At 40.4% G+C, this 27,074-nt stretch overlaps 1 protein-coding gene across 7 annotated transcripts in view; it reads right to left on the minus strand.

Moving 5' to 3' along the window:
- Nucleotides 1–27,074, minus strand: part of LOC149314712 (sodium/calcium exchanger 3) — a 273,963-nt gene that overhangs the window by 184,004 nt on the left and 62,885 nt on the right. For all 7 annotated transcript variants that reach the window (XM_089521776.1, XM_089521774.1, XM_089521772.1 and 4 more), the window contains exon 2: nt 25,218–27,047. In XM_089521776.1, coding sequence (XP_089377902.1) covers nt 25,218–26,983 — 1,766 coding nt within the window. In that variant the 5' untranslated portion in view covers nt 26,984–27,047. The remainder of the gene's footprint in view (nt 1–25,217; nt 27,048–27,074) is intronic.

Below are 27,074 nucleotides of genomic sequence, written 5' to 3' on the forward strand. Positions count from 1 at the left end.
TAATGCTTTGTACGGTAGAAGATAGTAGTGTAACCATTGCCTTGGGACCTGTCTTGGAGGACAGCCCTGGAACCTTAGGGGAACAAGTGTTCAGGTCTGGGTTACTCAGCTGTGGGATTGATGACCTATGTATACGGAGGTCTGAGGCAAAAGAGCGTCCTGTGGCAAATCCTCAATATAATAAGTTTTATTTAAAAGGGGAAAAATACACACACACACACAACTCTTCAAGCTGGTACATATACCGCTCTTGCCTTCTACTGTCTAAAGCTGTTATCCATGAGTGATTCCAGGCTCCCCAAAAAATGGTTTTTAGAACAAATATCAGTTAACTCTCCAAGCTCCTGGGTATCTATAGTTAGAACAATATTACAGAGCTGTGAGATTAATGTGGACTCACTTCCAAATTAGGCCACGTAAAGCAACTGATTAAAGAGAAAGTTCATCTTGCTTCCAGATGGGCCAATCTTCATTCACTCTCAAACTCTTCTTTTTCTTTTTGGTACCCATTGTACAAGACATTGTTTGGGTTAGAGCATTACTTTTGTAATCTTACTCTGGCCCCTGCTAGAAAAGCATTTACAGCTCTAAGGTACCAATGTATGCCTTCTGCCTATTTGACGGGCAGATATAACAACACTCCTGTCCATCTAAGATTATGTATCTGCAAAACCGGGGAAGTGGAGAATATTGAACATTACCTTTTACATTGTCCTCTGTATATATCTCCTAGACAAAGATTTCTTGAATGCATTTTACATTTCCTTTCCTTTCAGCAGATTTGTGTTCTTCTGGCCAGCAACAATGTATTTATTACTTCTATGGTAGCAAAATTTGTTTTAGCTGCTAGGAAGATTAGAATCAGTTTTCTCGATCAGAATGAAGGCTAGAACCATTCTAGTTTTATGTTTCTATTATTTTATCATTAATGATATATTAATGTTTTTTGTTGATGGGCCTCTCTTATTAATTTTACTATGTTGTTCTATTTGTGGTTTTTGTGCCTTGATCTTTTTATACTGTTTTTGTATTTACTGATTGGATCTGTTTTATATTGTGATGGCTTTTAGCTTTTAACAATAAACTTCTGTATGTGTATGAGTACACACACACACAACCTTGCACACTCACCAGAACTAGAGAAATGAAACAAGGAAGGCTTTACAAAACCTGCCTGGATGCTGCTTCTCTTGCAGAGGGCCTGGAAATGGAAAAGGGAACTCAATCACTCCCAACACAAATGGAGCGAAAGAGGAGTTAGCAGGGTAGAAAACTGGCAGCATCTCTGCCTGTTACCAAAGAAAGGGGTGAAATAGACCATCCCTTGCACCATCATCCGGGTGGCTTCAGAGTGCAGTATTTTGATGACACATGTGCTGGCTTCCAGTTGGTCTAGCGGTGCAGCATTTATACTCCACACACCACCGGAGCACCTGAAAGCCAGCATCCATCCGCAGCAAGATGGAAAAGTTGGCTTTTTGCTGGGGCAAAAAGGAACAGCTATTTGCTGCTTCTTTTGGGGCCAACAAAAAGGTAGATTGGGGCTGGGGTGTGCAGCTTTTCAACTTCAACCCGCCCCTTCGGGATGGTCTGTTTCACCCCTTAGCCAACTAACAAAGAAAAGTCCAGGGATTAAATAAACATTTAGTGCCCTGAGGCAAAAGACCAAGACTCTGATCTGCCCAAATGGCCCTATACCTTTTGATATGTATCTCTGTACTTTGAAGTCTGATCTTCCAAGAAAAGGAAGGGAAGGTGTGAAATAAGCATGTTTCCAAGACAGGATGGAAAGATGGATGGGGTTGTTTATTCCTTCCCATACCAGATGCCATACCCTCTGTAATATAACATTTCTGTTTAATACCTCCTCTATGTGTGTGGGGGCCATCTCCTGATTGGCGATTCAAGAAATGCTTACCATGTATGTGATTTGCCTGCTTTGAGGCTATGGTTGAGGCTTCCACACAGAAGGGTCCTATGGGGATGCATTATTATCAAAGAGGGGTGGTGGTTTTAGGCCTACAATGACGGTAACAATAGGAAAAAGGGAATGACATATTACAGGTGGATAGACTCCACCAAACCAGCACAGTCCTGAGTTTGCTAAACTTGAGCAGGGCTTTTAATAACAGGGTGACTTGGAAGTCTCTCATTCATAGGGTTGGCATAAATCAAAGTCAACTTGATGGCAATTAACCACAACAATAAATAATTTCTAAGAATCTGATTCAAAATTTGGCATTGTCACTAATATGAATGCAAAACAGCCCAACCACCTTTTCCAACCCAGCTTAAGTTGTTGAATAAATAATAGCTGAATAAATAAAACAAAACAAAACTGGGTCAGCCAGAAATATCAGCAATAGCAGAACACATTATAAACCATCCTGGGCATAAAATGCTATTTGAAAACTCTGAAATTCTGGACCATGCCAACAAATATCAGGTCAGAATGCACAAGGAAGCCATTGAAATCCATAAACACCTGGACAACTTCAACAGGAAAGAAGAAACCCTTAAACAAAGTTTGGCTACCAGCCCTGAAAAACACAAAAATCAAGACCCAGCCAATGCAAATGAAAACCACCCAGGGTGAGGGGGGTTCCCAGCAGAGAATGGATCATTAATTAAATGGTCACCCTGAAGTCTTGCCATTCTACAACAGAACAATATACAGATTAACATGCAAATCACTTCCCCTCAACCAACAGTATATACACCCCACTCTCTTCCATGCCAGCATTCTCTGAAGATGCCAGCCACAGCTGCTGGTGAAACGTCATAAACATTTCTGGAACACAGCCTCATAGCCCAAAAAACTCAGAAAAAACTATAGAATCATAGAATCATAAAATCATAGAGTTGGAAGACACCGCAAGGGCCATCCAGTCCAACCCCCTGCCATGCAGGAAATCCAGATCAAAGCATCCCCGACAGATGGCCATCCAGCCTCCGTTTGAAGACCTCCAAGGAGGGAGACTCCACTACACTCCTAGGAAGTGTGTTCCACTGTCGAACAGCCCTTACTGTCAGGAAATTCCTCCTAATGTTGAGGTGGAATCTCTTTTCCTGCAGCTTGCATCCATTGCTATGGATGTCAGCCATGAAAGCCTTTGACTTCACATAAAAAAAAACTCTTTTGTTACATAGGCAGTCACAGATTTTGAAAATAATGACAAAGAATCAGAAATTAACACTTATCTTGTTGATCTAGGATGTAAAATATATGAGACAGGTACCAACTTGGAAAGCACATGTCACCTTTATTCCCCTTCTTACACATCAGTATAACAGGTGACACCGGAACTCAGGCTCCCTTACCTCAGGATGAGATGCTGCATGTACCTATTGCTCACATCATCATAGCATGTGGAGAAAAATAAAATGTATCCCTATTTGAACTTTGGATATTACACCAGAAACTCAAGAATCGTAAGTGACACTCATGCTTCTGTCTATCTCATGAGACAGAGCAGTGGGACTATGTGAATGTAAGGGAAAGAAGACACTTTTAAGCTTGAGAAGCCAAAAAGTCAGAGGTACCTTGAGTGGCTTTGACTGAGCAAATTCTCCTTAGCTACCTTTTTGCAGCAATGAGGGGGCTGTCACTCCTATCACATAACATTGGTACTATTATTTATTTATTTATTTAGCCTAAAACAGTTCCTGCTAGGATGAAATAGCCAGGATATTTAATGGGAAGTGAACGGAATTTCAGTAAGACTAAATTTTTGTAGCAAGAGCTTAGCCCAGCTCTACCAGGAATTTATGGAGACTTCTTGCAGCTTCTCCAATGGGTTGTGCTGCATTCCTCACAAGCAATTGGGAGGATGCTCACTGTTAATGGAGGAGCCTTCCACACAGGGTGCTAAGGGAAGCAGAGCTCTGGCTACAACTGCAAGAGGAATGAACTCCAAGGGCAATTTCAAAGTAAAAATTCTCTAACAAAATTTGGCTCTTGGTCTCAAACAAGCTGTGCACGTCCATCATGCTAACATTTAACTTAGAAATAGCTGCCTAGCATTGATTCTAGCTTTGAGATCTCCTTTAAGCAGGTACCAGGGATATCAAATGTCCTCAGCTAAGATAATAAGTGATGTCTGGTGGCTTCCATATCCAGTGGGGTGGTGAATCTGCTCTGGTGAACTAAAGGAGCTATTCAAAGCACTGACACCCCCCATTGCCAAAGTAGATTCAGTCCCTTGGTCAGCTTCTTCAAAAGTCAAATGAAAACCCTTAGCAGATCCACCACCCCACTGACATGGCATCTGCTCCAGCTCCCCAGCAAAAAATGATAGGTGTAGCTATTGCCACACTCAAAAAGTGAACCATTTGTCTTCATTAACTCCCTATGGACTCTTTTTGTTTGGAAAACGTATTGTGAAAACAAAGGTATTTTCATCAAATGGTCCTCCTGACTGAGGATTTCACAAGAACTGTTTTTCCTGTACAAGGAAAACACTCCCCTCTTGTCAAGTAGCTCAGCCCACACTGATCTTCCAATTAAGATTTTGTACTGAGATTCAGATCAGTCATCTCCAAGGTCACTGCAGCCACTATTTCCCCTTCCAAAAGGGGAACAGAAATTTTATCACCTTATTCATTCTTTTTATATAGATTTTCCCAATTATCTACAGAGGGTTGTTTTGCTTTTTTAATCAAACATCCAGGTGGCATTTGCCTCCCACAGAGTAAATGGATATGAGGCATATGCCGTTGTTTGGGACTAAGAGCCAGTAAAGGTAATGTATTCATTACAAACTGTTGACAGCCACATTCATTCCAGTCTTATCTTTATAGGAGGGCAAGAGTGGCAAAGGAAAAAGGACCAACTGTTAGTGAAGTCATACATTCACAGCCATAATAGAAATTTGAAACATGTTGGCATTCTTTAAATTGCTGTAGACAAAGGACTGTATGATTTGAATGAATGCATTCTGAAGATATTGTCACACCTTAAGACCCTCTGAACCTTTTCATACACTGGCGGTGGGGTTGTGGTTTTCAATATGTATTTTGTGCATTTGTTTAGCAAGTTTCTTGTTGTTGTGTGCTTTCAAGCTGTTTCTGACTTAAAGTGACCCTATGGCAAACCTACCACAGAGTTTTCTTGGCAAGATTTATTCAGAGGGATTTTTTGCCATTGTCTTCCTCTGAGACTGAGGGAATGTGCCTTGCCCATGATCACCCAGTGGGTTTCCATGGCCAAGCAAGGATTCAAATTCTGGTCTCCAGGGTCATAGACCAATCCTCAAAGCCTACACCATGCTGGCTCTTGGAACTCCCTATACAAAATTAATTGTGTGCTATAAAGTGGAATCTTTTAGAACAGGTATTGGAATCCCTTTCAAACCAAGGGCCACACAAGGTCACCATATTCACATTATCAGACTAATTGGGCAGAGTCTGCTTTCCCTTATCTTTAATTTTAAAAGTTAATTCATGCATCAAGAGAATTTGACAAGTACAACCTATCTATTCCTTCTCAGTGGGAACAGCTTTATTTTTCCCGGTTCTTGCAAGTGTTGTCCTTTTTGCTATCAATATATTGTCTAACAACTCTCAGTGTTCTGGGTTGATACTATATTTCATAAAGCCCAATAAACCAATTAATTATAAATCCAGACTAGCGTAACTTGCTATTTCTTTCATACTCTCAATTAATATCCTTCCCAAATTACTTATCTTTATACAATGCCACCACACATGCCTACATGCTGTTTGGTCTTTCTTCTACGGTCTCCTGAGGGCAGCATTTCCAGAAATCTTTTTAATTCACTGTTGTAGAAATGTAAGACCATTGCACATTAAAAAAAATTATCCACTGATGGATCTATACATGATTAGAGCCACTTTTATTAATATGCAATTTCCAGTTACAGGACTCTGAGCCACTAGATCAAGGAAGGGCAAGTTTCAGAGGCTGAGAGATCACATGGACACCTTGCAAGCCCACTCTTCCTCAACAGCAGCTAACAGTTTCTATTTCAATGGGGCAATAAATCCACCCCAGGTTTAAAGACGTTATCCCAGGTGCTGAGCCCTAGAATCAACCACAGAGTTGGAAGAGACCGCAAGGGCTATCCAGTCCAACCCCCTGCCATTCAGGAAATCTCAATCAAAGCATCCCCGACAGAAGGCCATCCAGCCTATGTTTAAAAACCTCTAAAGAAGGAGACTCCACTACACTCCAAGGGAGTTTGTTCCACTGTCGAATAGTCCTTACTGTCAGGAAGTTCCTCCTAATGGTGAGGTGGAATCTCTTTTCCTGGAGCTTGCACCCATTGCTCTGTGTCCTGTTCTCTGGAGCAGCAGAAAACAAGCTTGCTCCCTCCTCAATATGACATCCCTTCAAGTATTTAAAACAGGGCTATCATATCACCTCTTAACTTTCTCTTCTCCAGGCTAAACATCCCCAGCTCCCTAAATCATTCCTCATAGGACATGGTTTCCAGACCCTTCACCATTTTAGTCGCCCTCCTTTGGACACGCTCCAGTTTCTCAACATCCCTTTTAGATTGTGGTGCCCAGAACTGGACACAATATTCCAGGTGGGGCATGACCAAAGCAGAATAGAGTGGCACTATTACTTCTCTTGATTTAGACACTATACTTCTAGTGATGCAGCCTAAAATTGCATTTGCCTTAGCTAAAATATAAATCCACCACTTGCCACTGACCCACTTTCGCTTCTTTTGCTGCATCCACACTGCAAAAATAATCTAGTTTGACACCACTTTAACCGCCATGGCTCAGTGCTATGGAATTATGGGAACTGTAGTTTATTGTGGCACAGATCTCTCTGACAGAGAAGGCTAAATGTCTCACAAAACTACAATTTTCATAATTCCATAGCATTGAGCAATGGCAGTTATAGTGGTGTCACACTGGATTATTTCTGCATCCCAGCCTGCATTTTCAACCTGTTCATGAGAGTGGACCACCTCTCAGTTAGAAATAGATCTTTCCTGCTATTGATGCCTGAGGTCTCCTAAGCAGATCTTTCCTCCTACTGATGTCATTCACGGTCAGCCACAAAGTCTGCTGAAGGGCCTGTTCGCAAGCAATAATTGGCCCAACATGTTTTAGATTGTTCTTTGAGGTAAAAGGTAAAATAACGTTATTGTTAAAAGCTAAAAGCTGTCATAATTTGATACTGATCCAGCCAGTAGATACAAAAGCAATATAAAAGGATCAAAACACAGAATGTCTTCTGAGGAACAATCCCCCATGGGGAGAGTTCATGCCATGAAAATAATTCCTGCCAACCAAAGCCACCTACCCTTCCATATATAATGCTGAGTATAGGAAGATCCCCAAGGTGTGTGGTTAGGTGCAGTTCCTTCCATCACCAGTCACCCTCAAGAAGATTGGTGAGTTATCCCACTCCCAGTATCTCTGTCTATTCAGTAGGGAAGAGCTACAGCCACCAATGGCTGGCAAGCACACGCCTTTAATAAGTTTATTCCTCTGGCAGGAATTCCTTTCAGAAGCATTTGGGTAAGTGCTGTATACCACTGAGTTCAATCTGTGCTAAGCAGATTAGTTCTATACTGGTGAAAGGTTTTGGGCAGCAGCACAGAGTTATTCACCATATGATTCGAGGATGTTGTCATTAGGTTTCACAGATAGAATATAATTATATGCTCCCTGGAGGGTACTTCTAATTGAATTATAGGGTGTATCACAAGCATTCTGGGCAATGGCTAAAAGAAGCTGAGTGATCCTCTTGTCCAAAACAAGACAAACACCTTATAATTAAATTAAAAGTACCCTCTGGGAAGTGTAAACTTTCCTCATGAAATAGTTTTGTTATAATAATCTTTTAAAAGTTTTAAATTTTAAGGAGAGTCGTAAGATTCCCTGCCCCCATTCCCAGTCTATTGATTCCTGCTCTTAGCCGAGGTATAAACACTGTATCTGCTGCAAAGGTTGCACATTTTGTGCCTTCTCTCACTTCACTTACATCAGCAATTGTTATCAGAAAGTATGACACTCTTGGAGGTGATCCTGCTGCCCTCAGTCATGTACAAAAATTGTTTATTCTGTCTGCAGAGATTAAGAATGGTCACTTTCCAGATTCATCAAAGAGGCCCTCCAGAGCAATGGCAGGAGCTCTCTTGAGGAAGAGGACACTGTGAAGTTGAAGGCTTTCATGGCTGGCGTCCATAGTTTTTTGTTGGTTTTTCAGGCATAAGTTTATTCCTGATGTTTCACCAGCATCTGTGGCTGGCATCTTCAGAGAACATCTTCTGACGATGCCAACCACAGATGTTGGTGAAACATCAGGAATAAACTCTTCTAGAACATGGCCACATAGCCCAAAAAACTATGAACAGGACAGTATTCATCATTGCTCAGACTATGCTCCTCACTCTGCTCATTGGAAAAGCTGGCTCTGATTCTATTCCATCTCACTAGAAGCACATAAGAAAATGCAAGTGAGTAATTCCTGGAGTGGCCCTAAATACTCTAAAGGCCCCAGATCCCATCTGAACTTGGAAGCTAAGCAGGGTCAGTTCTTGTATAGAAGACCACCAATGAATATAAAGTGTTGTAGGCCATATTTCAAAGGAAGGAACCAGCAAAACCATCTTTGAGTATTCCTTGCTTAAGAAAACCATGGGAAATTCATGGGTTTGCTCTACGCTCACAGACAGCTTGAAGGCGCATACTTAAAACGTTCCTGATATATCTAGAGCCAACATTTGGTTCTATGTAGGTCTGACCCCAAAGCCTTCAAGCCTTTTTAGAGTCTAGCTGTCCAACTTTACTTAGACCACCACCCAACTTGTTTTGTAGGATGCAAAGAACGTCCATTGGAGTTCTTTCCCACCCACCAACATGACAGTTCATTGCTATTTATGTGCAAACTAGCTATCAAAACAAATATGACACTGTAAAGTGCTGTAGAGATGAATAAAATGCATAGAGTCTGCTATCTCCTAGAATCACAGAATCATAGATTTGGAAGAGACCACAAGGGCAATCCAGTTCAACCCCTTACTATGCAGAAACACATAATCAAAGCATCCTCTAAAATATTTGTAAGGGTATGAGATTCAACACTTCAGAAGAACACTGGACTTAGTTTCAAGTTTGACTGTCAAGTCTTAAAAGAAACCTGAACTGCAAAATGCCAGTGCCCTGGTTTCATGTATCATGACCCCTTTGCTCATGTTAAAATTCAGCAACCCTTGAATGTTGGCCATTGGGTTTGTGTAGGAATGCCAGCAAAGTTCTTTAGGCTTACAAACAAGTTCTGTGCACTAGTAATGAATCCTCTCAACTTGAATTCTGTACCAAGCTAAAGATGAATTTCCACCTTGCCCCTCCTTCAACTTTCCACTTCCAATACCTAAAATAGCCATCACATTCACTAAGGAGTGGCCTGCAGCTGCTTTCAGGTGTGCCGGATCAGGGCTGTGGCAACCACACACCGTGGCCCCAATCTGACCTTTCCAGGGCACAAAAAGGGGCTCCTTTTTGTGCCCTGGAATGGATGTGATAGTCGCAGCACCATGGCTTGAAGGTGCTCTTTTGGTGCTGTGTTGTGTGGACACAGCTCCAGAGAAGTGTCATGATGCTGCTTGCAATGTTGAGCGGTGCACAGTGTCATGGTCGGGGTGTTCATCACATGGACACAACACCTCGACTCTGCCTCAGGCTGGTCTTAATGGCCGGTCTGCACAGGGCCTTACTTCACATTTTCCAGGATTACAGTAGGGGTAGCATTTCAGATGCAACAAGGATATATACAGTCATTATGACTACCAGTGATTCTTAGGATGTCATTGGGTCTTTGACTTTGAGGGATTGAGTCTGAGGGATAAATATGTGTGATTTACAAATATCAGAATTATTGGAATAGTAAGCTGAACTATTTCTCATTTAAAAAAAAAACTGAGAAAGTAGCATCTTTCTCAAGCCAATCTGATCTGCACAGATGGGAACACAACTCTTTAATTTGTGTAACCCACCCCCCATTTTGGCCCTACTTGCAATACTTAATTCAATGTTATTGTTTAAAATGTTAACATCACGTATTCGTATACAAACGCCATAATCAAAGGATAGGAAACTATGTGCACTATGGAGGTTCTTTATCCAGTGTTGAGTGGGATATCTCCTTGCTCCTCTGTCAATATACAGAGTGCTGTTCATTCTATATCTCATAAACCTGAGCTGAACACATTAGATCAAAATTGACTAACCACTTAAAATTCTAAACAACAACATTCTAGTAGAAAGAAAAAGACTAACATGTTTTATTTGGTATAAACGTCCATAGCTTGCAACCCACATGAGTTATTGCCTCAACTGGCAAACATTTTCACACATAATTGGGTGGGTGAGTGATGTGGGGGAATGTAAATACAAAGGGTACAAATGTTGTTTTTGATGTGGCAGACTACATAGTTAATCCTGGAATCCATTTAAAATCAATTTCATGGAAATCAGTGGGAATTATTTCAAGTCATATACAATGAATAGCACTCAAGTCGTTTTCTCTTTAAAAGATGCTGGACATTTTCAGTTGGTCAGAAACAAAGTTTAGCCGATGTTAACATCAAGCAAGTATTTGATAAATTACCAGCAAGCCAGTAAGAACTGTGACAGCCCTCTCAATGTCTAAAATCATGGTCAGGTAGCCACCTTGCCATCATTTTTCTCCTGTATGATTTTTAACATCTTTGCCTGATGAAGAAGCCTGTGAAGTTTTGAAAACTTGCATAATGCTTTGGAGTTGGCCCAATAAAATTATTGTTGCATGTGGATTTTGTATTTTCTTGCATTTTGCTGCATGGCCAAACCAGCTACCCATGAATATGCCACCTTGACTGTTCTCTTCTGAGACCAAAAGTATAGGGGATAAATGAGAGAAATGCCATAGATACATGGGACTTTATCACACAAGGCTACAAAAGTGGAATTTTAGAAGGATTAAAACATCTTTGGCAGGTACTTATCACATAACATCACGTCCGTCCTGCTGCTGCCTTGCATTCCATTCATTACTGCAGTGCGCCTTTTCACTGATGGGCAAAACCCATTAATAGGCTCCTCTCCCCCTCACTATCACAGCAATTGTGGCCTCCAACAGCTTCTGGAAACTGGCTGCTGTTGTGCAGCCAGTTTTGGGAGGCAGTTGGCACATGTGATGGCTTGTCTCCCCCTTCCTCCTGCAAGGAAGCATTTGTCAGTGTAGAAAACAGATCAGGTGAGCAATAAAGCACTATTGTGGGGAAAAGTGTGATAAGAAATAATGCCAAACTGGTATGATTCCATTCTTAAACTAGTGAGATTGTGGCAGGATAGCAGGCTGGTGTAATAATGCCCACAGATTACCCAAATGATCAAAATCATGATACTAATTTTATTCACCATGAGATTTTAAACCAAGTACATTTTAAAATATGTTTTGGGGTTCAAGGTTTCCCCTTTGACCACAACACTCATATTTCCCCCCAAATAACCCTAAGGACAAGACATTTAATCGAAACCCATGCATGCCAGGCACCTGAATTCTTCTCTGAGCATTTCTCAGAGTATTCTTGTCAAAAAAAATCTGTTTCTGTTCAAACTCAGACAGATCTGACCCTGAAGGAATGGATAAGGTTTGCAACTCAAAGAGCAAATATCTACAAGACTTCATGAAACAGACTTCCCCCTTCACTCCACCCCAGAAAAGACACATGGCATGACTTTGTTCGTCTTTTTGTGTTTCTTCACCATGATGAGAATCCTACTATCATTTGTATTACTATTGTATTTGCCCTTTTTTCTGTTTGAAAAATAGAGCTAGGCTCTTATTCATCATTTGCCTCTATATAGGGAGGACAGTGCCACTTGCACTTTAATAAGCTATAACACGTTCTGCCAGTCTCAAAGTCTGAGGGACATTTCACCTCCTAGCAATGTCCCATCTATCAGACCACTTAAGAACAGACAACAGAAAATAATGTTATTCCATGAATATAGTGACTATGTGAGACACATAAATTCTTACAGTGTAGCAACAAAGTCACCTTTGGAGCAAAACAACATTGTCATTGCTTTCCATATTGCTAAATTCATTTCCTCCAGACAGAAACTTGACTACTGCATAGAGACCTTCTTAGTACAACTATCCAAAATTACCTAGCCCTAGGAAAGCAACTGCTACTCGTCATTCCAAGAGCTAAATTCATTTATCCAGTGGAGAGAAAAGACATCCTTATCTTTGCCCGCTACTATTCCAAATTTAATCATCCCGTTGTTTGTGCAAGATTGATTGAAACCTGCTTTCAAGACAGATTGAAGGTGTTTAGATGGGAAGGGGAAAATCTCATTGGACTATAATTCCGTCATAGCCAACCATCTCTCATATTGGCTAGGGCCAAAAGGCCAAAGATCTCCTAGCCCTGCACTAATGTTGGGATAGAATATAGATATTTGAGGAGCAGATTTCTATCTCAGGACAGAACTAATTCTGAAGACCTCACCAAACCAAGATTTTGTAGCATGGTGCCATTGTAGTTATCTGCAATAACTCAAACAAAAACAGTTTCTTGGTATTCCATGCATGCACCTCTGTCCAAGTATATTCTCTCTCTCCTCCACCACCCCTCCTCCATTCCTCCTTTTTATACAAGGAGATATCAAACCAGCATGAAAGAGGACAGATATACAGTACTTGAATCTAATCCTTCAATTTTGGCCATTAGGTAAATGAGGTATAGATTAATGGAACAGAATCTTCCAGTTCAGTTCAGTGAAAGTTTATAAGGGAGATGCAATACCAATATCAAGACATTTAGGGTGGGCCCTTGGAATCTGCTGGGGTTTGGTTCCAGGATCACCCAGTGGTTACCAAAATATATAATGTGATGCTTGGGACTTGTAAAATGGTGTCCTTTTCATAAAGGAAAATCAAGGTTTGCTTTTTTTGTTTGTTTTAAGTTCAAGCCATGGATGGTTGAATCCATAAATGCAGAATCTGTGGCTATAGAGGGCTGGCTGTGCCTCATTTCAAATGGGGAAAAAGAAGTTAAAAATAATTTGTGAAAATGAAGATAGGTTTAGGATATAGTTTACATCTTTTTTTAAAAAATAAAGTGCTTTGCACTGTCTATAAATGAGAAAACAAACAAACCCTACATCTTTGAAGACTTTTAGGCATGATCGCATCTTGTTCAAATGCAACTATGTGCATGCAGGTATCAACATCTGGGCACTGTAGAGCCCATCTTCCTTTCCTTAGTACATATCAGGATGCGCAAGGCATCTCACTACAACAATCAGTATCAGAATTGCAGAAGATTTGTGTGTGGGAGGTTGGGCTATAAATCTTACAAGCCCCAACCAGCATAGCCACTTGCCACACTGGCTAGGAGATTCTGCAGTCCCCAAAATTAACTTGTGCATAGGAAACCATCATGATTCCCATTTCCCCAACTGACCCTCTACTTGCTCAGCCATAGCCAGACACTGAATAAGCCTCTCCACTACAGGATTTGAAGTAGATAAAAGAAGTGACAAAGGTGAGAGACATCAGCAAACTTGACTGTGTGTTTCCAGATGATCTCACTCAGTGGCTGCATGAAAACGTTGGAGGAAGATTATAAGCAATCACTCATCGCTGTCCTCTGGATATTTTTGCTGTCAAAAATAAAAGGAATCATTCAGTCCTAAATAACCAACACATCCTGCAGGCGTGTCACCAGCAACTACTCAGTAGCGTGAGGAAGAACAAAAAGCTTGAGCAAGACCAATCGGATGAAATTTCTCTTGCCTATCCCCAGGCAGAAATCACTGCTCCAAATATAATCTCAATCCATTCATGAGCCCATATCAGTTCCTTATGAGAACTGACCAAAAGGAAAGCATTTAAATCTTCAATCAATCCTACAAAGCATTTAAGTTTTCAATCCATTTTGGATCCCATTTGGGAGAAGTGCAGTAAATATAAGTTCAGAAAATAAAATAAAATACAAGAGCCACCCCCCCCCCCCCCCGGTTATGTCACTTAGGCCCTCTCATGGCCAAGATGTGAACCAGTAACACAATCAAGGCACTAAAGAGTGCTGTCCCTTAAAACAAGAGATAGAATCATATTGTCTTCTAGATGTTGTTGGATGGATACTCCCAACAGCCTTAGTCAGTCAATAGGGAGACATGATGGGAGGTGCAATACAAGAACATACAATTTCCAATTCTGATTCAGTTCAAGAGTGTGAAAACTCTTTCAGCTCAAAAACCAAATCCAGTTTCAGAGATGCCTTGGTAGCAGAGTCAAAACTTTAAGAGGAGGACAAAAATATTTGCATATTTTGAAGTTCTTGCTTCCAACGGCTAAGCTTTAAAGAAGACATTTCAAAGCCTGTGCAGACCAAAGCCTCTGGGGACAGAGTTGGGGTATGGTGTCCACACAACACACACCCTGGCTCAGCCCCTATGGTGGTATTACACTGCGTGTCGCACCACATGGCACGCAGCATCACAGTGTTCCTCTGGTGCTTCATTTAGATGACACAGCGCCAAAGGAACATTGTAAAGCTGCTGCATGGCAGCTATGGTTCCCTTTCCAGGGCGCAAAAAGAAGCCTCTTTTTGTGCCTTATTTTAGTGTCATGGAACGGCCAGATTGGGGCCACAGCATGCGGTTGCCGTGGCCCCAATCTGGCTCTAAAAGGAGTGGCCTGCACAGCCCCTCAGTCTTTTAGAATGTGTAAAATCCTGTGGAAGAGCTGGAAAACCACCAAATGACAGAATCCTGGGGAAGGGAACAGAGCCTTCTGCAGGATTCCAGAGAATCAAATTGGAGGCTTTGGTGATCTGGATTCAGACTATGGCCTGAGGTTTCCCACCTTTAAAGTTAGCCAATGATTACCACTCTACCCCCACACCTTTAAGACTACTACTCTACCTTGCTTTTTCAGTAAGGAGTTAATCTCCTTCCCTTGTTCTTTCATAACAGACACAGGATAATTAGCTAGTTAATGTACCTGCATGCAGTAAGAAAAAAAGAGAGAGAACATGATCCAAGTTACCATACTGAAGACAGTGAGCTTGTCACAGTGTCATGAAAAGATTAGGAGTGTTTGTGACAGGCTGCCAAGCTGTTTTGCAATTGTTCCAGATTGATGTGTGTACACCTGTATAATATTAGAAGCAACTAGAAACTATGGGTTGTATCCAGGGAACTGTGTGCAAGCCTGTCACATTTCATGGATCCTTGCACAAAATGTTGTGCAAGAGAATGCACAGCGCTATAATATTTAAAGTTCCATAGCCATTCTGTTGTTGTTACTATTATTATCTTATATCTGCCTTTCTTCCAAAATAGGGACTCAAGGGAGTGAACAGCAAATTTAACACATTACAATTTTAAAACAATACAAAAGCATTAAAGAGTATAAATATAAAGCAGATTTTATTTTTGGCACAGAGAGCTTTTTAAATTGTTTAACCGTGGGTTGGATTCTGCTATTTTTCTGTTCCTGGAATATTACACATAAATTAGGGGGGAAATCATTTTTCTGCTACTGGAGGCCTGGGGAGAAGAGGTATAGGCATAAAATGGCAGTATGATCTAACCCCACAAAAAAAATGGGGTGGAAACATTGAAAACTTTTTCATGCATTTCCAGGACTGGGACTTCCCACTGTGTATCCCAGGTGCAGAAAATTGGCCAGAGCTGCATCCCCTGTGTCAGTGGGGCTGTTGAACTACATAGTCAGCCCTTCTTACAGTATACACTGATTTTTTATACATGGATTCAAGCATCCACGGTTTGAAAATGTTCAAAAAAGGTATAAATTTCAAATATCACTCCTTGATTTTCCATTTTTTATAAGCAACACCATTTTGCTATGTCATTATATTTAATGGAACTTAAGCATACACAGATTTTGTTATACATGGGGGATCTTAGACCCAGACCCCAGCGTATAACAAGGGTTCACTGTATATCACTTCCCCCATGTATATATGCAAAAGTACGTCAGTACTCAGCCTCCTGTAAATTGGACTGATCATTACAGCATGAAATCCTGTCAGTCTAATCGGCATTGTGCTGGCTACTTTCCCACTCTGAGCTGCAATATTCAGTTGGTGGGTAATTTAATGATAGAGATGATGTTTGCACTATCACTTTCATATGATGTTCTGGCAAATTTTCTGACTGTATTAACATGAGTCCTAACCTTTTTGCTAGAGCTTTCAGAAAAGAGATTTACACGTAAGGCAGCGATCAGGCATCATTCTCAGATATACTGGATGAAAAACTAGATCAATGGGATTGCTCATCACTCCCCATCCTGCCTTCAGGCCATTAATATTTCTAGAGACTTATTTAATGTCTGACATGAAAAGGTGTTGGATCACTTACTTCATGCTGTAAACATAGTTTGCCATATGTAAAAAATTAAAATAGCCACTATTTATTTGCAAAGTAAAGTTAGGCTGAATCTACATGAAGTTTGTATCCCAGCTCCACTGCATAGTATCCTGTTGCAATCTGACCCTCTTACTGTCACACAAAGCTGAAATCAGTTTGGAAAGCCACATGGGACCCGCTTATTATTATTATTATTATTATTATTATACTTTATTTATATCATATAACCACACTGGTACAAGGTGGTGTTTCTACTGTGTGTGTGTGTTCCCTGTATCAGTTTATGTCAAGTCACAGTGCCTGAGGGGGGATTGTTTCTTCTATATATAATTCCAACAAAACACCTCATTGGAAAATTCAAGATAATCATTTAAAAACCTTTTTTAATTAGTCAGGACTTTATCGCACCTGTTTTTTGGTACGGGAAGAGGACGCTCGTGTGCATGCATGACCACCCAGAAACGGATTTTACTGCACATCATAGTGTCCCCAAAAAGGTTCCGTTCCATTCCGTTGCATCAAGCCATCCTCCTTCGGTGCTGACGGGCGCCATCCGACCAGAACATTTCACGTGCCTCAGCACTGAAGGAGGACGGCTTGGCACAACAGAACGGAATGGGGCCTTTTGGGGGACGCTTTGACGTGTGGTAAAATCCATTTCTGGCTGGTCACGCGCGTGCACAAGCGTCCTCTTCCCATACCCTTAACGCTCCAAAAAACAAGTGCGATAAAGTTCTCAGTCTTCTACTAAATCTATGCATTTCAGAAACTAATCTTTCCCCATATCTCTATGAGGGTATTTAAACAGAGTTAGGATTTCAGGGATTGCAGGGGAGGGGAAAGAGAGAGACAGAGAGAACATATGGACACATACAAATAAGCACAAGCCAGGATCCACATACAACATCAAAAATTGTAGATTCATATCTGTGGGTAACATATATATATTATTGCCTTCATCTTTGATAAATGACATAACATTGCAATGCTATCAATGTTAAAAGTATGCACCAGGATCTTGTTTGTGATGTTCCCCAGTTTCCTTTCCATAGACATGTCAAAGCAAGTTCAGTTTTCTGTGATAGAATATTATTTTATTCATATTTAACATTTTGAAATTCATTATAAAGTTGTTCAGATGGAGAAACAGCAAACTAAGATGCAAGAGCTTTCAGCTGCTTGTTTTAAGAGTTCTTTTTTTTTTAATTTTAGAGACTTTTTTGTACGAAGAATAAGCAAATAATTCTACTCTGAATGCTTCCTATTCAATAGCATATGAAATCAAAAAGCCTTAATTCATTTAAAAATATTCCATCAGATCTGCTGACGTTTGAGCCCTAAACGGTTCATTATTGAGAAGTGAAACATTAAATCACCAGAGACTGAAGGGTCTAGGAGCATTAGAAAAGTGCACCTCTAGACAAAGTAGAGTATGGTCTGATATTATCAAGGATTCAATTTTGTCCATGTTTGTAGTTCTAATCAAAGATACAAAAATTAAGAAATAAATCTAATCTGAAATCATTATGGTGGACCAGTGATATAAAAGTATACTCTTGATCTCCTGGAATATTGGGAAATTGGGGAACATCCCAACAAGATTACGCCACCTGGGAGTGAGCCCTTGACCTGATTTTAATCCCAGTAAAAAAAAGAGTCTGCTGCTTAAGACAAATGGAATTTCTTTCATTCCTGATCCATGCAGACAGAGAATATAGTCAGATTCCTAATGTAATACTTCAGATTTAATTGCTTTGTGGGCATTCTTACTTTGATAAATTGTCTCCTTTGATCACTTATCTCCTTCATATAATCAGGAAAAATAATCACTTTATCTGATTTCCACTGCAGCTATCCCTGCTGCCAATCAGTTTGAAGTAGAGAATATGGAGTATCCACACGGAGAAATTGAACAATTGGATTAGACCCCAACCATCTTTTAGCATTGCAAACTTGATAAGCTCTCTCATTTCTAGTTGAAAGGGCTTTATAATGTGAATAACCATCATCATCTCCTGTGCCAACGTACTTCACTCAAACCATAGTTGATTTGGGACTGAGGGACTTCTTTCATTTGTAATTGTCAGACAAATCCTTTCACATGTCATTCTCCTTCATCTACCCACACATACATGCCACCCACGATGAGATGCCATTTGTCCTTGACATGGACAGCTAGCATGTATTCCCTATCAGTACCTGTCAGCAAACTCAGTCCAAAATGTCTCTTGTTCAAGCAGTTGTCACCATGTCCCATTTCAGCAAACAGATTTCATGAATTCCTGAAACACCACCAGATCCTATTCTCTAGAAGGCTCCACACCAAAGGCATTATTCTCAGCTTTGACACAAGAGGGACACTTTGGCATAGTGTTGGCCAATTTGTAGCCCTCCAGATGTTGCTGAATTTCCCATCAGTCCTAGTCAGTATAGCCAATTGTGAGGAATCATAGGAACTGTAGTCCAACACCACCTGGAGTGGCACAATTTTCCTATGAGTGGATTCTGTATGTAGAGGCCTCACTCCATGCATCTGATGAGGTGGAGTGAAGTCCATGAAACTTCTTGTCTCTAACTGACCATCATCACACATTCAGAATTTAGCTGAAAATATCCATTCTGTGAAACAAATGAACAAAATCTACAGACTCTGAGGACACAGGGATGCAAAAATAAGCCAGTTTGAGGCTGCTTGGAAAAAGAAACTCTACTAGACATTAGCCTCTGTCTGTCAGTAAGCAGCAGGACAGAAAGGAAAATGCATCTCAACATCATTAATTCAGGGCACTGCTGTGGCAGTCAGTACATTCCTGAGAGAACTATGAGAGATCACTCTTTAAAAGCCCAGATGAATTCCACAAATTTTCCTTAATGTTGTAATTAGAACTTTATAAGAAGCTGATGGAGGTTGAGAAGGTCACGCTGCAAGGTGAAATAGCAAAGAAAACATCATAATTCTGAAATTCTCTAATCTCTCCCTTTTAATTCTTGACAAAAGTAAACACCTTTGCTCTGAAATCATGGTACTAACCCAGAGTCTCAAAAATAGTAACTTATCTACCATCACATGCCTTCCTAAAATGTAATGGCACTCCATCCCAAAGTAGACAAGCATCTGTAGTAAATCAAATATTCTGGATTATTATATTTTTAAAGAAAATTACAGTGAATCCCCCCCCCCATCTCCATTGCAGATTAGGCCAACTCAATACAGAATATAATGCATCACACATGAATGCACACAGAGTAGAGATTTTAGGTGAAACATCAATGATGACCATTTTGTCCAGTGGCCTGACAGCCAGTTTGTTCCAGTGTAATAGCTAAACCATCTGCTGAATCATGAGCATTATCTTCAAAGCCAGGGGCCCAGTGCCTATTCATTCACAAAGCTAAAGTTATAAGCTACCACCACACTTCTGCACCACAATATCACCAACATATTCAACAAGAGACCAACACAAATGATAAAAAAGAAGTTCTTCTCACCAGAGGAAGGGAGCATCACATGGATGTTGAAGCTCCTTCCCTTCCCTCAACTGCATTCTTGCAGCCTTCTCGACACTAGAGGATAAACATCTGCAGTGGGAGGGCTGCTATATCTGTATAATATGGCTACATGCTTTAGAAACCCGAACACGCAGGATTCTAGGTGATACAGGGACCCGATGCAATTACCACAGGCTCTTGACTACAGACGTTCCCCCTCCAGTGCATGACTGGGAAAACTAAGTTGTCAGTGAGTTTTCAAACTGCAGTTCTCAAAACACTGCCCTGAATCTGCCCTAAATCCATTGCAAAAAATCAGTAGGGGTTTTTTAATTGTCTTTCAGAAAGTGTGGGGAAAAACTGGTCTTTTCATTGAGGAAACTCTTCTCAACCTCCAAGGTTCTTTGAATGGCGTCTAGAAAACCAATGCTGTAACTTAATTTTTAAAGTCAACTAGATTAGCCAGTGAATGAGGGCTTCCCACTTTAGATATCTAAGGATATGTGCTGCAGAGGACAGTTGTGAGGCTAAGAAAAAGGATGTTTAGATAAATTTGAATTACACCATCTATATCCTGTTCACATTCACAAGACAGGGAACAGAAAGTGAATGAAACAGGTTATTTCACTTCAGTGGTGATTGCTACATTTGAAAAATCTCATGAAGAAAGAGTGGAAATATGTGCCCTCCAAAACAGCAATTTAGATTTTTTTTAAAACACCAATTTTAAATTTTATTTATTTATTTCCAGGATTTATATCCCATCTTTCGTCCACAATGGGATTCATATAGAACTTTGCCTATGAGAGCCTATGTCATAGCAGTGACAACACAAGTCCTGATGAAGATAGTTAGTTCTGTGGACAGCCTAGTACCTATATCAGTGTTTCAGTGTTGGATCTTGAACTGTTAATTAATAAACAAACAAAAAATGTAAGAAAATTACCAAAAAAAAATCTAATGTTCTCAATCATATTCTTACTCAGGGAGCTCTTGAATATATTAACACAGACTAAAGGCATATAGATAGATAGGGATGGTATAAGAGGATTGTGAAATGGGCCGACCAAAGTCCAAGCCAACAAATTAAGGTGGGGGGACAGAGGGCAAAAATTTCAGTGGGCTCAAAGCTCTGAGGCAGGCCTCTCAGGAATTTCTGAGACAGTGACCTGGAAGACATGCTCCAGTGAAAAAATGTTCCAAAGTGTGCTGGATGTGTGAAGGGTGAAAGCTGTCCCAGACCTTGCACAAACCAACCGGAAGCTAGTGGGACATGGCAGGGGGACAGACAGAATTAATGATGTGGGGCTAGTCTTCTCCAGTGTAGGCCCCAAATGCCAAAGAAGCTTGAAGAGATAGATGCCTTGCAGATTGCCAGGACTCGGAAAATGCTCAAAAACTTCATAGATACCATAATAGAATATAGGACTTTATCACATATGGAAAATCGGGGCTTTAACCAGTGATTAACCAGTAAAAATCATGCAAACACAATTAAGATTTTCACATAATGTCAACATTAAAGTGCCATTATCCCAGGAATAAACTGGCAATAAACAGCAACAAATCATTTACAAGGAAATCCCATGAATGATTTGTTGTTGTTTATTGCCTGGTTATTCCTGGGATAATGGCTCTTTAAGCGCATGTGTGTGTGAAAATCTTTAATTGTGATTGCATGATTTTCACAGGTTAATCGCTGGTTAAATCCCCAATTTTCTCCCTGTGATAAAGTCCACAGTCAGTTGCACTTGCAGAAAAACTGACCAGTCATTTTTCATGAGAGGACAAATAAACAAGGACAACTTTATAGCAACCAGCTGTCATTTATAAAGTATTTTCAAGAACAGGATGTTTAAAATGGACCTCCAATTAATCAACTGAATTTTTGGCATAACAAATATTAAAATATTATAGAAACAGAATAACTAATATTAGACATTACATACTGGGGTGTGTGTGGATGTATAGATACATAGATATATATTCGTATAGGTTATATAATATGATAATATATACTATATTTGACATATTGTTACACTTATACCATTAATTTTGGAGGGAAAATAATTACCAAGTTGAAAATATTTTTAGAAAACTTGGAAGCTGGCAGAACAGGGGAAGGGGGTGGCCAAAGTTAAGGTTGTTGTACTTGGTCTTCTCCAGAGTAGACCCTAAAGTTTAAAATAAGATTGCTTATAGTTCGTAGCCAAGGCTGATCAGTTTCATGCTCAGTAATGTGTTATCTTTGAAGCACAACATACTGAGGTGAATAGTTTCCTAAGTTGAGAGTTGCAGCCACTCTGAACAGCTTGTGAGAAATGGCTGAGATACAAAAGCCTAGGTTGCTTACAAGATTAAATAGTAATTAAGTAGACATTAGACACACATCCTATTTGCATTCATTCAGTAATAATAAATAATAAATAAATGTTTTATTTCTATCCCGCTTTTTGCCAGGCAATCAAAGCGGCGTACAACAGTAATATTAGATTAAGAATTAAGAGAAGCTAATCCTTAACACACCTATCTGCCAACAGAGAAATCATTTCTCCCAGCCCGTTTCCTGAAATATGGGTGAGGAAACTTTGACCATACTGGAATTACAGAAGTTTCAAGCAAGTCCCGATAGCAGGATCCATCTGCTTTCCACAGAGTTGATATTTTGTTTAGAATGGTTTTGTGCTCCCCCGTCCCCCGTTTTGTTTTGGTTGCTAGTTCTCCAAGAAATTACACCCTTAAAAACTCAGGGTGGCTTAATTCATGTAAAAAGTAAGGATGACTTAGATAAGGAAACCCAGTCTTTTGTCACATGCAAACTGTGAAAAAGCATTCCAAGCAATCATCTCTGGTCATTGTTAAGTTTCACTTTTAAATAACATTTCCTCGGCAAACCAAAATCAGCGTCCTAAAACTTAAATTGTTCTAAATATCTGTTTCTGAATATGGCTCACATGTTAGCTATATACAGCTATTCTATCTGCTCACATTAAGGCTAAAAGGTTGAGATGGGGAAGAGCACATATGCAAACCACAAACCCATGTCTCTCACTCCCCAACCTTCCAGTGCAAAACTAGGACATCCAAAGGGAGTTTCTGTATTTCCAGAGTAGAAACTCCCATTTGACCTCTACTTTAGTGTGAATGAAAATCCCTTAATCCTTAAACATTGAAAAGTCAGAAACAGTTGAGGGAAGGGCAAGAATATTGGAGGTGTGGCTTGCATGTATGACCTTAATTTTGCCACCTTTTAATCTTTATAGGAGTGGACTAAACTCCTATGCATAGCTAGTGTTGACATGGGAAACATTTAGTTTAGTGAAAAGCAACCTTAGCTGCTTAATTTTGATGGAAGTGTGGTTTGGTGTGCTTCTGATGGCTGACTTAGTACAGGATCTAGAATCTTTTCCTGAAAAGTGACTTTTTCTCTACTGGAAAACTAAGTTAGAACAATTTATGAATGAAGATACATTGGGGGATGTGTCAGGCAGTTTGCTATAATGTAAATGAAATGGTCATGGAAAATTTAAAATCAGTGTTATTGTCTTTGATGAAACTTCACAATGCTTTTGCTCAATGGAACACAGGAAGCTGCCTTATTCTGAATTAAACTACAAACCCAACTACTACACTAGCTGATAGAAGCTTCCTAGGGCTCCAGACAACAATCTTTCCTACCTTTATTTGGGGGTGTCAGGGGACCGAAGCTGGAAATTTTGACATCTGACAATAAGCTATACTCCTTTAAACTTTCTTGATCAAACTTAGGAACAACACAAAATTTTGCAAAGAGAAAATTATAACAAATCAAATGCTAATGAATTTACATCATCTGTTGAGGAGATGATTGCATGGAAGGCATCCTACTGATTCTGACTACCTTCCAACTTTAACTAAAATATCTTGTTAACTAAAATACTTCTTTAATCAAAGGTTAAGATCAGAGAAAGGATAACAGAAAGTGGTCATGCTAAACTATCCTGACAGGAAAGCAGACATTCCTGCTGCTCAGGAGGGCTTGACTAATGGAGGATTTTATTTACAGAAATAATTACCATGTGAATCATCAGAGATGCAAGAAATCCCAAGGTAAATAAGGGATTTGTGTATGCTGAACATATACATGAAAATTATTTAGCTTTCAGGCTATGTCCCCCCCCCAAAAAAAAAAAAATACTGAGCTTTCCTCTTGAAGCTGACAGTTATTCAGAATTACACTGAACAGCTACTATGACAACTACTCTGTTGATGGTGGTTGCTTTTCAAAAAAAAGGAGTGATTAATTTGATGGCTGGTAGGAAGGGGGACATAGTTAATTGGTTAAATTAGAAGTTGGGGGGGGGGCTTCCCTAGGCCTGGGAGCCAAATTGTGTCTCTAGAAGAGCACACACATACCTCTCATGTGCCACTGGATTGGCTGCCAAAAATTCAGTAGTGCAGCAGTTACAAAAAAAAAAAAAGCTGTGTTTCTCTTTAATAACAAGGTATGTGGAGGCACACATTTTGCTTTAATTTGTTTGTTTGTTTGTTTATTATTTCATTTATATGCTTCCTTTCTCCTAAAAGGGACCCAAGTGGTCCCTTTAAAACACCATTAAGTTTCCAGGAAGCTCCCTGTGATCTTTGGACCTGAACAGACAGGCCAAAAGGACAGGAGCACAGCTTTGGTGCAGCTTCTGGCCTTTTCAGATGCATGTGTTATTTAAACAGCATACCTCCAAAGTGACCCATAGCAGCTTTATTTTGGCCTGTCTGTTCAGGCCCTTTGTTCTTAAGGGAAATACAGCTTTTCAGGTTACCACTTCACTCTCAAATTTAAGCAGTGTAACAGACATTTCACAGGTAATTTCAGTGGTGATGGGAGGCTTAGAAAGGCCACAAAATCAGGTAGGGGTCTTCATGCACTCTATGGGTAGCCTGTTGCCCACCACGGATTAGGTAGTCCGGTAGGACAGATCAAGCAGTTTCAGTATAAAGATTCTGGTTCCTGCAGCCATAATTCTTGTAGTCTGTTAATGGCATGTATGTGTGCTACTTAATATGAGCAAGATTCTTCTTGACTGAGGCCTTAGCATGCTCAGTAATTTAACTCTATCATAATTTCCCTAACTTTCCCTATACAAAGCTTAGGCCACTCCAAAAACATGTGCCATCCCATTTATTCACTCCTAGGAAGAGAGAACAGACTAGATCCTGCTGTAGGGTTCTTGCTAGGGGAGATAAGTGTGGAGATTAGAGAAAAGGGAGAGGACAGTCCATTATACGTTGCCCGAGTTTACCTGTGATGGATGAAAAATTTTGGAGTTAAAAGTAGTTGAGATTTAAAGAGATTAAAATGAGGTACTTACACAGTTTCATCATTCTTGAACTCCAGCTCCCCATAAGCATCTTCAAAATCCTCTCCACCTCCTTTTGCTGTTCCTTCAACTGTTCTAAAGGGGACTATGACTGTACCTCGGGCACCAGATGTCCTAAGAACTTTCACCTCCATTATTCCAATGCTTTCACTGACATGTATCACATCACACTCAAAGGTAAAGATACCTGCATGGTCATCATCTAGGATAGTCACAGTAGCCACACAGGGAGAGGCCAATATGGCCTTGGGATATGGCAAGTTGTTCAGCTCAGGAGGTTCATCTGTCTCAACCACTCGTAGGTTGCTGAGGCGTACAAAGAAATGCTCGTCTTCTTCAAAGATGTCATCATCAATTATTCCTATGGAGAACTCTTTCTGGGTCTCCCCTGACTTCAAAACAATAGTCCCTTCTGTAAACTCATAGTCAGCTCCAGCGTTGGCAGAACCATCCTCTGTCTTATAGTCCACATAGACAGTTTTGGACACATCTCCTCCTTTCCGGACAACAGTGAGAAGAACAGCACCACAGTTCTCCAAACACTGGTAGGAGCAAGGATCAAAATAGACTTTTGAGATAAAGTCCTCAGGCTCCTCTAGCTGCACTTCATGCAAGCTAGTACTCCTCTTGGCTTGCTCAGCCGCATGCTTTTTGAGAATATTTCCTGCTCCTGTCATCATCCTGGTTGCCTGAATCCGGTAGAAAGCTCTGCTCTTTTGCTGGTGAGATAAGGCATAGTAATTGGCCATCTCCACCAACTGGTCCAAATCCTTTTCTGGGTGCTTTTGCTTCAGGTCCTTAAGGATCCGAATCATCTCTTTGCGAGACTCATCCACCTCTTTCCCCTCCATAGGCACTAGGTTACCATCTAGAAAGTGGGAGTTCATCATCTTACCATCCATTTCAATCCCTTTTGGGTGATCCCCCTCTGTCTCAATTATGATACCTCTGTGCTTGTTGGTGCGATATTTTTTGTGTACATACTTATTGATAAACAACCTTCTGTCTGCTATCCAAGCCAGGAAGACACAAACTGGGAAGAAGATGAGAGTGAGAAGACCTTCCCACACCTGGACCACACCTGGGGAGAAAACTGCAAGAATCATGTACAACCAGATATATGCAAAGATGCTCCAAGCAGCAGTGACAAAGAAAACCCTCAAATGCTTTATCTTCCTTGTCTCACCATCAGGAATGACATAGACACAGATGGCTATGATGATGAACATATTGAAAGCTGCACTGCCAACAATGGTGGAAGGCCCCAGGTCTCCAGCAACAAATCCATGGCCACATACCTCTATCAATGACAGAAGGATTTCAGGAGCAGAAGACCCAAGAGCCATGAGGGTCAGATTGGAAACAGTTTCATTCCATTCCCGGATAGTGGTAGTGGTAGTTTCTCCATTGGGTTTCTTGATGGTAATGGTTTTCTCTTGTGAAGTAATGACCTCTATGGAAGCCATGAAACGATCGGCAATGATAGAGACTCCAAGGAACATGTAAATCAGTGCCACAAAGTAAACTATAACCCTGGCAATTTTGTCCCCCAAAGATGGGTTTTCTGGGTACCATATTGGCAAGATCACACCCTCCTTGCACTCAGAAGAACCTGAGCATGTGTTGTTATGTCCTATGCTGTGTAAATCTGCTCCCATGCCAGCATCCACTTGAAGTCCATGTAAAAATAGTACAAAAGTAATGAGGCCAAACCGGAAGAAGGCTGAGGTGACAGGCTGCAACTTTGACCACGCCATACACAAGGTTTATGATTTAACTTCCACTGTAGAAAGGAAACTGTCTTCTTTCAAGGTGACAACACTGAAACAAACAGAAAAGAATAAGAAG

This window comes from Sceloporus occidentalis, unplaced genomic scaffold, assembly GCF_023333645.1.
Source record: "Sceloporus occidentalis isolate IW3139 unplaced genomic scaffold, rSceOcc1.0.p SCAF_4, whole genome shotgun sequence".
In the NCBI taxonomy this organism is placed as follows: domain Eukaryota; kingdom Metazoa; phylum Chordata; class Lepidosauria; order Squamata; family Phrynosomatidae; genus Sceloporus; species Sceloporus occidentalis.